A 16679-nucleotide genomic window follows, 5' to 3' on the forward strand; every position below is an offset into this window, starting at 1 on the left:
ACATAGGCCCCTTAAAGTCACTTCAGATGGGATGTGGTCCCAAAATAAATTAGTTTTGTAAATTTTGCTGGAAAATTTAGAAGTTGCTGATAAACTTTTAACCCTTCTAACTTCCTAACAAAAAAAAATGTTTAAAAAATTATGCTAATGTGAAGTAGACATGTGGTAAATGTTATCTATAAACTATTTTGTGTGATATAACTCTCTGTTTTAAGGGCATACAAATTAATTTTCAAATTTTTTGTCAAATTTTCAGTATTTTCATAAACGTAAATCATTTCAACCAAAATTTACCACTAACATCAAGTACAACGTATCATGAAAACTCACTGGGATTCATTGAAGCGTTCCAGAACTATAATCTCATAAAGTGACACTGGTCAGAATTGAAAAAATTGGCCTGTTGAGGAAGGTGAAAACAGGCTAGGGGTTTAAAAAAGGTCTCCATTATCTCTGTCAAACACCGAGATCTAAATTTAAAGGGGTATTCCTATCTTCAAGATCCTATTCCAATATGTAGTAGGTGTAATAATACTATAATAATGCAGTGTCTTAACGGGATATTCCTACAGTATCTCCAAGATCCTATCCCAAGATTTAGCAGGTGTAATAATAATAATATTAACAAATACCTCCAAATAGAAATGTAGTATAGTCTTTCTGATTCCCTATATCTCTTACCCCATGTGCAGGCATTGCAGGACCTTGGGTATCCATGGTTACAACCACTGATATAGTGACATTAATCTAGTTTCTAGTGTTCATAACAATGGATACCTAAGGTCCTGCAATGCCTGCACATGAGGAAAGAGACATAGGGAATCAGGAAAACTATACTACATTTCTAATATGATGTATTTGCTAATATTATTATTATTATTACACCTGCTAAATGTTAGGTAGAATCTTGGAGATACTGTAGGAATACCCCGTTAAGACACCTCAGCTGTGCACTATTTTAAAAAGTTATCTTTAAATGTATAATATTTCTTCAAGAAACTCATCTCAAAGAAAATATTGACCCCTAAGATAATTTAGATTGCCAAGTGCCACCGAGCCACATATTCTAATAACTCCAGAGAGGTTTCACCACTAGTTACTGATCTTTTACTGATGAACACTGTTGAGTTTGATCATTTCAGTAGATGTGTTATTGTCTATCGTCACAGTTTCTGGCTACAATAGTTAATGCCAAAAATACTCTGATTTATCCACTTCCCGCAGCCAGTTTTTTATTCCTAACCAGGCCCCATTTTTCAAATCTGACATGTGTCACTTTGTGTGGTGATAACTTTGGATGCTTCTCCTGATTCCAGTGATTCTGGAATATTTTTTTCTGTGACATATTGTACTTTGTAATTTTAGGTTACTATATCTTGCATTTATTTTTGAAAATGCCTGAAAATTGCCAAATAATTTAGAAAGATTTGTAATTTTCAGACTTGAAATTTGTATGCTCCTTAATCAGATAGTGATACCATACAGAATAGTTAATAAATAACATTTACCATAATTCTACTTTTGGTCGGCAGCATGTTACTAACATTCTGTTTTATTTTTTCAACATTCTTTTATTTTTGTTCGAATGATAGAAGGCTTGCAAGTTTAGCAACAAGTTTTTATATGTTCAGTTAAATTTACAAAACCTATTTTTTTGGGTAACAAATCACTTTTGAAATTACTTTGCGGGGCCTAAATTAAAGACAGAACCAGGAGGGCAAAGAAAATACAAAATCAGAAGACACAAGAGTAGTCCTTATTTTCCCTTCACCCATGACATCACACCCGAGAGAGGATCTGCCCACCAAGGATAGGAAACTTTCTGAAATAAAAGGGCTGTACCTCTCCCCCTCTTCAGTTTGATTCCTGTCCTTGATGGGAATCCTTGGTGAAGAAAACGGCGGAGAAGATATGGATTTACCCAGGCCTGTCCTGTCACTGGAAGAGCGGGCTATGGGCATGTGGTGCCGGCCTTCAGGTTCTGGAGGCGCCGTTCACAGGTTCCATGGGGACCTGCTGCACGTGCAAGCACGGGCAGTGGAGAGGTCCCGGGCTTCTGCAGACCGCCACGCCACTTCCTCCTGCCGCACACATGACCGCTCCGGAGTATTGGGCTCAGCGGTAGTGCGCCTCTGACGTCACAATGCGGGACACGCTGGGTAGGGCGTGCCCTGGTGACGTTGGGGGAGGCACCCAGAAGTAAGATGGTGGCGCCCTGTGCAACACCGGCCAGCACGTGGAAATGCTGGCGACGGCTGCTGGGGGCGAGGGGGGGAGCCAGATGTAGAGCGCTGGGGATCAAGAAGTCCTATGGGGCCAGAGCATTGCTCAATAGTCTAGTCACCATGTGTGATCTAGACAGAGAGCAGCAGCTGTCACCGCAGCCACAATCGCTACCACCATCATCTGCTCGCCGGTCAAGAGGTAGTCGCTCAAGTGATAAGAACAGGAGCTGTCCCAGCCAGAGGAGCAGAGCTTCTCAAAACTCTGCGGTCTCCAGAAGGGATGCGTCACGTATCCTGAAAAAGACTACAAATCCCGTATACGGTGGCAGCGGGGTGAGTGATCTTCGTGAATGTCACCATATATTTTTGCTAATGGGCCTTCTATTTTGTGTTGTGTGTTTAATTCACCAGGAGGAACCCAAGAAAGTTACCGCCAAGAAGCGGAACAGGGAATGTCTGACTGGCAGAAGGAGCTCTGCTCGGACTGCATTCACAGGATTATTAGAGATGGAACACCTGATTTTGCAGCTAGCCTCAGGTCTGTCATCAGATCAGAGGTAGAGGGTTTCCTGTGAACACTATTGAGAAAGAGAAGAAAAATCGTATCTGAATCTTCTCATCCTGACTCCTCTGAAGAGTCGGATGGACAGTGTCATAGTGATGCCTCACCCTCATCAGAAGGAGCTCTGCTCGGACTGCATTCACAGGACTATTAGTGAGAGAACACCTGATTTTGCAGCTAGCCTCAGGTCTGTCATCAGATCGGAATTAGAGGGTTTCCATAGAACACTGTTGAGGAAGAGAAGAAAAATCGTATCTGAATCTTCTTCTGATCCTGACTCCTCTGAAGTGTCAGATGGACGGTGTCATAGTGATGCCTCACCCTCATCCTCCTAGGACAGTGATCGAGGGGGCAGATCATGCATCCCTGTAGAGGATACCTATAACTTGGTAAAAGCTGTCAGAGCCACTATGGGGTTAAATGAAGATAAATCAACCAAGTCCCTAGAGGACATAATGTTTGGAGGGTTGGAGAAGAAAAAACACACCTTCCCGGTAAACGCCAAGGTCCAAGCACTCATTAGTAGAGAGTGGAGGAAGCCAGAGAAAGCAGGGGCCTTTCCTTCATCCTTAAAAAGGAAGTATCCCTTCGAGGAAAAAGACTCGGAAAATTGGGATAGGGTACCAAAAATTGACGGAGCTGTGTCTAGGTCATTAAAGAGGTCAGCACTCCCTTTTGAGGACTCAGGGGTACTTAGAGACCCCTCAGACAAGAAGGCAGATACCTTCTTAAAGCATACTTGGGAATCAGCAGCAGGAGGTCTAAAACCAGCTATTGCAGTAACTTGCACTGCTTGTTCCCTTATTGTGTGTTTACAGCAGCTGGAGGATCAGCTGAAAGATAAGAAGACCTCAAGGGAAAAAATTCTGTCCAATCTGCCCCTATTACATGCTGCTGCAGCCTTTCTAGCAGATACTTCTGCCGATTCTGTGAAACTGGCAGCTAGATAGGCCGGACTATCAAACTTGGCGAGACTGGTCTTATGGCTTAAGGGATGCCCTGGGGACTTACAATCAAAAAATAGATTGTATTCCATACCTTGTGATAGCCAATTTCTCTTCAGGAAGAAGTTGGATGATGTCCTTGAAAAGGCGAGTGACAAGAAAGGAAGGTTCCCTGGTTTTTCGGCGGACGCAAGGAAGACATATTTTCGGAGGGGGAAATTTAATAGAGGTCGCCCCCCAGGAGAAAAAAGGAAATGGAATTTCAAAAACAAAAGGGAATCCGGATATATGTTCGGAGATCCCTCCTCCACTTCCAAGAAACCTCCCCAATGACACCAGGCCGCAAGTATGAAGAAGGCTGTCCCACTTTGTTCGAGCCTGGGAGAATATCTCCTCCAGCACCTGGGTCCTGGATATAGTGAAGGATGGACTGAAAATTAAATTCCTTCAATAACCACGGCACTCTTTTGTGATGACTCCTGTCAGGAGGTCCCCAGAGGAACAACTGACCCTGGAAACGGAGATCTTGAACCTAATGGAAAAAAAAGTCCTATGCGAATTCCCAAACAGTCAAAAAGGAAGGAGATTTTATTCCCCCCTCTTCTTGCTAAAAAAAATGTATGGTTCATTCAGGACCATTATAAATTTGAAGGGTCTCACCCGCCTGGTAAGCAATTATACGTTCAAGATTGAGTCAGTGAATACAGCAATTGCACAACTTTGTTGCTTCATGATGTAATTTTATTGGTGTTCGGGACCCCACATGACATGCAGTTGATTAACGACTACTGGATTTGTCCATCTTCGTGCTTATTTGTGCATGAAATGATTAACATGGAATTGACTATTTCGTACTGATTCATGTTTTGCGTCGTATCGGTATTTAGACACTTTGAGGGACTTTTTTCTATATACCAACCACTTATTTTCTGTCTGGTCGAATGACCTAAAATCATAGGAATGTTATTACACTCATATATGAGTGTTCACGCACACATGTGGTTTCCGGGTGGGTCCAGTTATTGGATTTGTTGTTAGCACTTGCGCCGATACTTATCTCATTTGGGTTCTGAGCACATCTAATATACTGTTAATCAGATGTTTTATTTAATTACATATTAGTATTTATGGGCATATGCCTGGATTCTTATATGACAGTGCTGTCTACTTTTCCCTCTTTTTGCATAAGACGCATGATGACCATCCTTTTTATTGGGACACACATCATACTTGTGCCGGTATCAATCACAATGATAGCTTGCCTTTATTAATAGTGTATGTGCACTGACAGACAGGGCATATGAGAAATCCTTTCTGCCCTGTGTTTTCAGACTGCAGGACCTTAAACCCCGCCTGACTCACATGATCATCGACATGTGAAAGCCGTGTCTTCCGGTCCATCATGACGTCCACCGCTGCTGCTCCACACCGGTTAGTAATTATGCAATTTAAATGATATATATGTTTGCTAGACTTGGGGAGTCTCCACATTCCCCTGACGAAGCCATCTTGAACGGCGATACGCGTGGGGCTCTTCTTATATCCCACACTATCCTTTCAGCCTTGTAGCCTTCTTTTCCGTGGGTGCCAGAAGGTTGTATCTATTTCCTCCTTCCTCCATACCTACCCTGTAGCCTCTTATTGCGTTGTAATATACAGGGATACTCTATCTGTAGATGGTTTAAGATGTCTTGCCTATTAGGCTTCATGTAAGTACTATGCTGCTATGTAACGTCAATTCCCCGGTACTCAGGGGATCTTTTGAGTGCCTGCGGTTGTGGCTGTGTATTGACACTTGAATTATTTCTATCTGCATTTTGGTCTAGTAAGGCATTTGTATATTTTATAACATACAGTACAGACCAAAAGTTTGGACACACCTTCTCATTTAAAGATTTTTCTGTATTTTCATGACTATGAAAATTGTACATTCACACTGAAGTCATCAAAACTATGAATTAACACATGTGGAATTATATACTTAACAAAAAAGTGTGAAACAGCTGAAAATATGTCTTATATTCTAGGTTCTTCAAAGTAGCCACCTTTTGCTTTGATGACTGCTTTGCACATTCTTGGCATTCTCTTGATGAGCTTCAAGAGGTAGTCACCGGAAATGGTTTTCACTTCACAGGTGTGCCCTGTCAGGTTTAATAAGTGGGATTTCTTGCCTTATAAATGGGGTTGGGACCATCAGTTGTGTTGTGCAGAAGTCTGGTGGATACACAGCTGATAGTCCTACTGAATAGACTGTTAGCTGCTTTTTTCTTGCCATAATACAAATTCTAAGTAAAGAAAAATATTTTCAGTTGTTTCACACTTTTTTGTTAAGTATATAATTCCACATGTGTTAATTCAGTTTTGATGCCTTCAGTGTGAATGTACAATTTTCATAGTCATGAAAATACAGAAAAATCTTTAAATGAGAAGATGTGTCCAAACTTTTGGTCTGTACTGTATCTGCATATCTACACACCACTTTATGTTTCTACAATTTGTGCATTTTGCATATGTAGACTCTATGGTCATGTTTCTGCTACTTTCATTGTTGTACATGTATGCTGTTGACACTAATAGGTTGTTACTTTAAGTATATTATTACTTTGGGATGTATTGTTGTATCATTGAATAGTTTTTAAATGTTTTAATCTTTATCCCCTTTTTTGTCTAATAAACTTTGCTATATGATAGATATTCAGGTGTGCACATCCTTTGTGCAGCGCTTTTTCTCTTCCCTTTGTTACATGTGGTTTCTCTATACGATGTAGCACCCTGGTTTATTGATCCTTCTATGGGTAGTGCACCTACGCGTAATTTCTATTGATTACAGCAATAAAACTTCTTTTATCAACAAAGGGGATGCCACACCCTTAAATTGCACAGAATGCAAACAAGACAAAAAACCAAGCAATGTGAACTGAGGTCTAAGACCTCAGTTCACATTTTGCTAGTGTGAACATGCTCCAATTTAAGGGTGTGGCATCCCCTTTGTTGAGCTGATTAGTATATATGTAGCTTACCACGGGCCTGGGTGGTCTGGAGTTGGGACCCGGTCCTATTTGTCTACCCTTTTATATGCATTACTTCAACTTTGATATACAGTAAGGTTTTTAATATAGACAGTATAGGTACCGTCCCAATTTAGGGTCACCTTGCCGCTGGTGGGACGGCTTGTATACTTTTTTTGATCAAAAATAGTTCACTAAGTACCCTATATTTATTATGCAACTTTGCTTTACATTTATATATAATGATGGTAGGGTATGAGATATATTTTTGTCTTTTGTAGGTTTTGCTTCTTTTTGCTAGTGTGAACATGCTCCTATTTCTTGCATGTCTACCATCTTAGACCTCAGTTCACATTGCTTGGTTTTTTGTCTTGTTTGCATTCTGTGCAATTTAAGGGTGTGGCATCCCCTTTGTTGAGCTGATTAGTATATATGTAGCTTACCACGGGCCTGGGTGGTCTGGAGTTGGGACCCGGTCCTATTTGTCTACCCTTTTATATGCATTACTTCAACTTTGATATACAGTAAGGTTTTTAATATAGACAGTATAGGTACCGTCCCAATTTAGGGTCACCTTGCCGCTGGTGGGACGGCTTGTATACTTTTTTTGATCAAAAATAGTTCACTAAGTACCCTATATTTATTATGCAACTTTGCTTTACATTTATATATAATGATGGTAGGGTATGAGATATATTTTTGTCTGTAGGTTTTGCTTCTTTATACAAGGAAGGTGCAGACATTTCCAATTCCCAGCCCTCCCTTTCGGATTGTCAATAGCTCCAAGGGTGTTTACCAAGCTGATAGCCGAGATGACAGCCTTTCTACGCATTCACAACACAGTCATCATACCCTACCTAAATGACTTCCTTATAGTGGGGAATTCAGAGAACCACTGTACTACACAATTACAAGAAGTCACAGTGGTCTTGAAAAACTTATGCAGGATGGTGAACACCCAAAAATCAAAACTAGAACCCGCAAGCATTCAGACCTTCCTGGGGTTTATTCTAAAATGTCAGACTTTTGTTCTACCCGAAAACAAGATAGACAAGGTCATAAATTTGGTCTCGGCGACCATAAAAAAACTCCATATATGTCCCTGAGGAAGGCTATGTCCCTGCTGGGAACCCTGACTTCATGCATTCCGGCAGTCAGATGGGCCCACTTCACACAAGACACCTCCAGTGGGAGATCCTGTCCGCACAGAAATTGTTGAAAGGGTGTTTGGAAGGAAAGGTACATCTCTTCTTCGAAGTTAGAAACTCCATATGGTGGTGGACAGACAAGTCAAATTTAGCTATAGGGGTCCAATGTGGCACACCAATAGAAAATTTCAGCACGACCAATGTGAGCAACTCAGGTTGGGGGGCACATCTCAGGGACCACATGATTCAAGGTTCTTGGTCAGTTCCCGAAAGTGAGGGCTCGTTAAATCTAAAGGAACTATGGGCAGTGAGGAACGCTCTGGAGGGCTTCCTCCCCCTTCTACGGGGTCATCATGCTCGAATTATTTCAGACAACCGAGCTACCGTAGCATATATAAACCACCAGTGGGGGAACAAGGTCCCACTCTCTTTTGGAATCAGTGAGCAGACTCAGGTAGCAGAACAACACCTCCTATCTCTTACAGCACTACACATACGGGGTATAGAAAACACAAGGACAGACTTTCTAAGCCACAACAAGTTGAGGCAGGGGGAATGGGCCCTGAACCCTGGGCTGTTTCGACAGATAGTACAGCTATGGGGGCCGCCAGAGATCGATATATTTGACTACAGAAAGGTAGAGAGGTTCTGTTCGCTAGACCCAACTGGAAACCCGTTGGTGATAGATGCTCTCCAGATCTCCTGGAGCTTAAAGTTGGCTTATGCTTTCCCTCTGAAAGCTATGGTTTCTCTTGTAGTGAAAAAGATCAGGGAGGATCAGGCGAGAGCGAAAATGATGTCACTATCAGACCCATGGATCCTACCGGAGATCCAGGACTTACTTGCACAGGGACCAATATTTCACTCTCAAGTAAAGGGTTTTCACCTTGCAGCGTGGAATTTGAGAGGGCGATATTTAATGGCAAAGGTTTTTCACCAGGCTTAGTTTCTACTCTGTTAAAAAGTAGAAAGCCCATAACTACTAGAATCTATGGTAGAATGTGGAGAAAATTTTTAGTTTTTTTTAGGGAAAGCATTAAGCTAAAAACCTCCAGTCAATGCGATCTTGGAGTTCCTGCAGAAGGGGTTCAAGTTAGGACTAGCTACCAGCACGATCAAGGTCCAGGTATCAGCCTTGGGGGCATTATATAACTGCAACCTCGCAGCTAATAAATGGATTGCAAGGTTTACTAAATCCTGTGCTCGGTCCAGGCCAATCACAATATCCAACGTTCCCCCATGGGACCTGAATCTTGTGCTTGAGGCTTTAATCAAGTAGTCTTTTTAGCCGATTCAGAAGTTGTCTGCAAAATACCTTACTCTCAAAACAATTATTTTGGTAGCTTTAACGTCAGCCCGTAGAGTAAGCGATTTACAGGCCCTGTCCATAAATCCTACATATACACAAATATTTGAGGATAGAGTAGTATTATGGCCTGATCCAGCATAACTCTCTAAGGTAGTGCTCAAATTTCATAGGAGTCAGGAAATTGTTCTGCCCTCCTTTTGTGACAACCCGAAGACCCCAGGGGAACAAATGTTTCATAACCTTGAGGTTAGAAGGGCTCTTCTGCAATACATTTATGTAACTAGCCAGTGGGGACGAGGCCGATCCCTGTTCGTAGCTTTCCAGGGGAATCGGAAGGATTATGGGGTAATAAAGGGGACTATAGCCAGATGGATTAGGGAGGCCATTCGCTTAGCCTATTTTGCCAGTGGCACCCCGATCCCTGACGGCATCAAAGCTCACTCCACCAGAGCCATGGCTACCTCCTGGGCAGAGAAGGCAGTGTTATCGATTGATCAAATCTGTAAGGCCGCTACTTGGTCGTCACCATCTACCTTCTTTAAACACTATCGGTTGGATCTATCCTACTTGACTGACTTAACCTTTGGTAGAAGGGTGCTGCAAGCGGTGGTCCCTCCCTAAGGTGTTTCAATTTCTCCAAAAGTCTCTCAGGTGTGCTGTCATGGGTGTAGGGAAAACACCAAGGTTACTTATCGGTAGCCGATTTTTCGAGAACCCATGACAGCACCTGTATATTCCCCCCCCCCTTTTCTCACCATATGGGTATGCACTATAGTTGGGTGTTGTGTGATGTGGTGTTGGTTATTTGTATAACTTTTCTATGGAGGTCCTCTCAATGCTCTGTAACCAACTGAAGCGGGGGAGAGGTACTGCCCTTTTATTTCAAAAGGTTTCCTGTCCTTGGTGGGCGGATCCTCTCTCAGGTGTACTGTCATGGGTTTTGGAAAAACCAGCTACCAGTAAGTAACCTTGGTGTTTTGACACCTGAGTGGGGGCTTTTTTTTTTGCGGTATGAGTAGAAGTTTTTATTGGTATAATTTTCGCCTACATAAGATTTTTGGTGGCTTTTATTCCAATATTTGCGAGGCAGAATGAACAAACAGTTGAACAACATGCTCTAATGGTTCATGCTATGAGGTCTCTTATCAGACTGTGAACTGTCATTGTCTTAGTGAATAATTCAGTTTTACTACATAACTTCCCATTTCTATGGACATTTTGAGTAGAAATGTTCAAAAATATAAATTTCAATGACATTTTATTCAAAAAGTAAAAATTGGTTTTATTTTTGGCAGATGACGGTACCAGGAGATCAGAGGGACAGCTGACATCTTCAATTTTTATATCAGATGACCTTGAGATCACACAGGATACAATTGAAGTGAATGTCATTACTCCATATATACCATCATCCCTTCACAGCAAAGATCTGTCATCTGATCCTTTGAAACCGTTCCTATTTTCTGATTCACTACAGACAACTAAGAAAAATAAAAGTCAGAAAAGAGGCATTACAAAACAAACTGCTCTTAAAGCAAAGAAGTCAATTACCCATTCAGAAAATGGAAATAGTTTTCCTCTCGGAACATCTTTTGTTAAAGATCAAAAAATTCACACAGCGGATAAGAAATTTTCTTGCTCCAAATGTGGTAGATATTTTAACCAGAAATCAGATCTTGTTAGGCATGAGAGAATTCACACAGGGGAGAAACCATATTCATGTTCAGAATGTGGGAAACGTTTTGTACAAAAACCAGATCTTCTTAATCACCAGAGGACTCACACAGGGGAGAAGCCTTTTTCATGTTCAGAATGTGGAAAATGTTTTACAAGGAAATCAGCTCTTGTTAGTCACCAGAGAAGTCACCCAGGGGTGAAGCCTTTTTCATGTTTGGAATGTGGAAAATGTTTTGCACATAAACCCCACCTTGTTAGTCACCAGAATACTCACACACAAGAGAAACCATATTCATGTTCAGAATGTGGAAAATGTTTTGCATGGAAATCACACCTTGTTATACACCAGAGAGCTCACACAGGGGAGAAGCCGTATTCATGTTCAGAATGTGAGAAATGTTTTGCATGGAAATCACACCTTGTTATACATCAGAGAACTCACACAGGAGAGGAGCCATATTTATGTTCAGAATGTGGGAAATGTTGCGCAAATAAATCAAGTCTTGATAATCACCAGAGAATTCACACAGGGGAGAAGCCTTTTTCATGTTCAGAATGTGGAAAATGTTTTGTAAAGAAATCATATCTTGTTATACACCAGAGAACTCACACAGGGGAGAAGCCATATTCATGTTCAGAATGTGTGAAATGTTTTGTATCGAAAGCACACCTCGTTGCACATCAGCGAACTCACACAGGGGAGAAGTCATATTTATGTTCAGAATGTGGAAAATGTTTTGTACAGAAATCATCGCTTGTTAGACACCAGAAAAATCATCATGTGTGGAAGGGGGGAGGGGACAGGGAGATCGGCTCACCAAGTGCATAAAAAATATTACCTTTATAAATGAAGCAGGGCATGGACTCCAGACCGACTTCTGGGCAGGAACAGTGCAACAAAGAAATTCCAGCATCCGCAGAAAGTAAAGATATTGAAACATGACTTTTTAATAGTGACATTAAAAATATCTAAGAATAATAAACATCAAACTAAAATAAAAAATGGGGGGGGTGAACACAGGTCTACACATTTCAGGCTCACACGCTCTTAGAGCTCTACTACATATGCACAAAATAGACTGTGTATATAAATGTGCATATGTAGTAGAGCTACAGGATGGGCCAGCATAGTGGCTCAGTGGTTAGCACGGCACCCTTGCAGTGCTGGGGTCCAGGGCTCAAATATCACCAATGAGAACATCTGCAAGGAGTTTATATGTTCTCCCTATGTTTGCATGGGTTTCCTCAGGGTACTCCAGTTTCCTTACACACTCCAAAAACATACTGATATGGAGTTTAGATTGTGAGCTTCATTGAGGACAGCAGTTATAATGTCTGTAATGCTTCAGAATATGATGGTGCTAAATAAGCAATGCATAATTAAAAAAAAAATAAAGCTGTGCATATGTAAATGTGTATATATTACAGGGATACTGTGACAGAGAGGGGTCAGAAGATTGCAGCGTCTGGTTACACATGCACCTGCACTAGATGGATCTGCTTTGCCTTCCAGTTAGCTGTGCAGATTTCCCTTTCTCTCTTGTTGCAAGGGTTAAACATTTCTGTTTTTCTCCTAAAGCTCTCCATGCTGAGTTATCTGAGCTGTTCTTAGCTCTCCACTCCCCTCTGGTACAAATGCTCACCTCTTAGCTTGAGTAGTTGCCAGTGATAGCTTACTATACCTTGTTGTTGGTTTGCGAGCTGAGAGCTGTGGAAAGAGAAGCTGTTTAGGAGTCGTCTATAGAGATTTCTGTTTGGAAGTTTGTTTGGTGTTATCCTTTTCCTCATCTCCCTTTTTGGTTTACTTCACCCTTCCTCTCTCATTATATACCATTCCTTAGTTTGATTGCGCTGAGAGTGATTGCTGTTTTCTTTACCCTTTTTGGTTGCCTTTTGTGTCTGTATTATAGATCAGGACAACCGTTGCTGCTGCTAGCCAGGGCCATGCTTAGGGCTAGACAGGAATTAGGAACATGATCACCGTAAGGGGTGTAAGAACCCATAAAGGGACATCAGGGTTGCGCAGGTCATGATTCAGGTGAGCCTCTTAAATCTGCCCCTAGTTGCAGTGCTTCCCTTCCCCTCCGTTTTGGCATGCGCCATCTGGCTGCTCCGTGGAGTGTGACAGCAGAGCTGGTTGTGTATGTAACTGTGTATATGGAACAGAGCTGTGTGTGTATGTACATGTGCAGATGGAACAGCGCTGTGTGTGTATGTAAATATGTATATGTAACAGAACGGTTTGTGTGTAAATGTGCATATGTAGCAGGGCTGCTTGTGTATGTAAATGTGTATATGCAACAGAGTTATGTGTGTTTAAATGTGCAGATGGAACAGCGCTGTGTCCCTGCTGTGACGCTATGTGTAAATATAACACATGGTGCAGAGAAACACCATCAATAGATATATTACTTCCCTATTCCACCCCAGTGCAGTACAATTAGTGGCCAAATATAGCAACTCTCACCACCAAATGCCCCCCCACACACACACACACACACACAACTCCCCCACCAAAAAAAAAAAATCCTCCTTCCGAAATCCCAATCTCAGCGATCTGCCATTCATTGCTGTTACATTAAGCGCACAATCTCCATGCCAGAACAAAGTCTGTAACTTCTCTACACTACAATAATAAACATGTTTATATTACTAGTTACATCTACAATCCATGCCTTCCTTGTAGGAACATCTGATGTGATCCATTTCTTAATACCTTTCCCTCCTAAGTATAGTAGTTTATTAACCATCATTGGGAACTGATTCTCTTCAAGACAAGGCATGGAACTTGATGAGTCGCCCATTTAATAATAATAAATAATAATCTTTTTATTTATATAGCACCAACATATTCTGCAGCACTTTACAATCCAGACATTATCAGCACTGTCCACATTGAGGCTCACAATCTACATTCCCTATTAGTATGTCTTTGGAGTGTGTGAGGAAACCAGAGAACCCCCACACAAACACGGGGAGAACATTCAAACTCCTTGCAGATGTTGTCCTTGGAGGGATTTGAACCCAGGACCACAGCGCTGCAAGACTGCAGTGCTCCCAACTGAGCCACCGTGCTGCCTGTTTTATACAAACCTGCTGATTCAGAAGTTTCGAAGTTCCCAAAGCCATGAAATAGACAAGGAGATTCGGAGTTGCTAATCCTCCCTGTTTTGTAGACTTTTGTAGATGAAGCCTCTTCTGCCTTGGCTCTTTACCTCCACACAAGGTCTTTGAACAAATTTTCTATAATTTTGAATGCTTTTGGTTTTGTATGCAAATTGTAATATTTAATAGCACAAAAAAATGGTGGGAAAATGGACCGATATTTTTTTTCAATCCAGATTATTTTTTTGTTATGACTTTTTTAAAGGGAAATTAAAAGTAAATGTCTCCAATCCCCCTTTCCCTTGTCCTTATCCAAAAAAGCTGGGATAAGATTATCTCTACAGAGACCCCTGTACAGAAATATTAGGGCTACAGCAACATCACATATTTTATACAGAAGAATAGCTCTATATCTATAGTTCTTTATAGAAAGACATATAGATGGGACAAGGTCCTCATATTCAGGCTGTTTCTATTATCTTCAAACAGTCTTTACAAGAACAAGATCAGTGAGTCTCGTTATACCGAGTAGAGAAGCTCCAAGGACAAAGACCCATCTCGTACTAACACACTGGAGGCCAGGCCAGAAGTATCCAGCCACAGTGCCCGGATTCTCTCATTCTTGGCTCTAGTGTTTCTTCTAGAATAAGTCAATTTCTCATACAGTCCTGTAGTAATGACTTTGTTAATCATGTTTTGTCGGAGGGTTCGTCTGAATCCATCTAAATGTTATCATTTTATGTGCAAGAAATAATAAACGTCCTACTGCAGTTTTACCGTGTGTCCAGTGTCAGTTCTCTCACCTGATAAAATACCAAACCTGCTGATTATGATTACACAATTGTAACAACTTTACTCCTAAAAAGTATTTATAATCCCACAGCATGTGTATAAGATCAGCAGCTTCCGCTAAGCACTTCGGACCTTTGGCTTCTGTACATATGCTGACCTTGTGGAGAGACAGAGGGGTCATATATCTCCAGAATCTGATCCCCAGAAGCTTTCCTCTTTAGTTGGGAAGATAAGTGTTCAAGTCGCAAAATAAGAGATCTAGTAGTACATGTGATGCGCCCCCTGGGCCGTGTGTGTGTGGGGATACCCGGAACCGGATCTTTTGTGGATGCTGGGGGTTGTAGTCTTCCGTGGCGGCGACCCGGTCCGTGCCCAGGGCGGTCAAACCAAATGGCAGTCTATATACTGAATGCCCGACTACGCCACCCGTGGATTGCGGTCAGAGTGAACCGCCGCTGCAGGGCAGACCCCTGAGGCTGATGTTGTGGGTGCAGCAGAGGGTAGTATAACTCCCCACGGGAGGAGTATAGCCTCAGGGCAGCAAGTGCGGATGTTGGGGGTGATGGTGCGCGGGAGCAGCAGTAACGACACAGAGTCCTGTAATGCAGTCCAGGGTTTTTACTCACAGTTCTTTATCCACGTTACTACAGCTGGTCATAACGTCCCACGTTGCACTGCGTTCACCCCCTTTGTGTGTCCTTTCTCTGGCCTTTCATACCCCGCCAGTAACCTCGCTTCTGTCCGGCTGCCTCGGGCCTTCTCTGGTAAAACTTGGTGCCGTTTCCCTGACCCTATGTGGTGCCTTCCTAGCGGGTATAGCGAGGGGCTGCGCCACATAAAATGTCACAACCTCCGGATTCTAGCTGAGGGTAGTTCCCCGCCTCCACTAGTTTCGGGGACCGGTCTCCCCCTTTGGCCTGACCCTTCTACGCAGGTAGATTCGGGCGTGCGGTGGCGACTCGCCGGTCCACATGTAATAGTGGGGAAGGACGTAGCCTTCCTTAGGCACTGAAGTAGTTGAAGAAAGTGTTCCCGTAGTTAGACTTCTCTGAACTGTTGGTAGACCAAGCTATGGGGTTAGCTTTAGTGGTCCAGTCAGTAGAGTAGAGGGGGAACTTAGTGCCCTGATCAAGCTTTGAATGATATAGAGCTTGTTCCTGGCAAAATTCCTTGTGGGCTGCAGTACCTGTAAACAGCCACAAGATGCCACTGTCCTGAGTGCAGATGTCAGGTTGAGTCTGCTAGCAGTGTTACAGACAGTGATGAGTTAATGCTGTGTGATGACAGCTCACCGAGGGTGGGCACATTAAGAAAATCTCTGTTAGTTTCCAGGATCAGGAAGTGATTCTTCAGTAAGAGATAGGACAGCGAACTGTGCGGGCAGCCTGACTATATAGTGGCTGCTAGGGTAGACGGGAGCTCCACACCCTCAGACAGTGGGATCACCAGTGTGAAAGTCTCCCTACGCAAGAGCAAGAGTCCTGTTAGCCGGCCGGAGAAACTCATCAGAGGTAGTGAGGACCCGGGGCACTTCTAGTCTGCAGGAAGCAGAGGAAGATAAATAGGACTCCAGGCTAAGACGTGGGGGAGAGATCGGATCCAAATCACGGTTGGTATTGCAGAAGAGTCTCTTGGGCTAGAGATTAGAGTCACAGAGATGCTTCACTTAAAGAGGGAACCAGGGCTGAAGAAGATGACAGCGCCTGTGAGAGAGATAATAACCTGTCGGGCCTTATCCATTATATCTGCCTGTAAATACTGTACATATTCCTCTTCCCCAAGTAAAGTTCTGGTTAAGAACCTCGTGTCCTCTGAATTTATTGCTGCCCTGGTCCCAGAAGAGAAATGCCTGGAGACAGCCGCGATCGGATGGTTTGAAGTAAGTGGAGAGCCCCACATACACAGCCAC

General features: G+C 42.5%; 1 protein-coding gene across 2 annotated transcripts in view; it reads left to right on the top strand.

Annotated features, from left to right (window-relative positions):
- Window positions 1-14741, top strand: part of LOC141271841 (uncharacterized) — a 78621-nt gene extending 63880 nt beyond the window's left edge. For both annotated transcript variants that reach the window (XM_073682028.1, XM_073682027.1), the window contains exon 7: window positions 10492-14741. In XM_073682028.1, coding sequence (XP_073538129.1) covers window positions 10492-11702 — 1211 coding nt within the window. In that variant the 3' untranslated portion in view covers window positions 11703-14741. The remainder of the gene's footprint in view (window positions 1-10491) is intronic.
- Window positions 14742-16679: the final 1938 nt, after the last annotated feature.

This window comes from Phyllobates terribilis, unplaced genomic scaffold, assembly GCF_046119375.1.
Source record: "Phyllobates terribilis strain yellow unplaced genomic scaffold, ASM4611937v1 Scaffold_5__5_contigs__length_657084704, whole genome shotgun sequence".
In the NCBI taxonomy this organism is placed as follows: Eukaryota; Metazoa; Chordata; class Amphibia; order Anura; family Dendrobatidae; genus Phyllobates; species Phyllobates terribilis.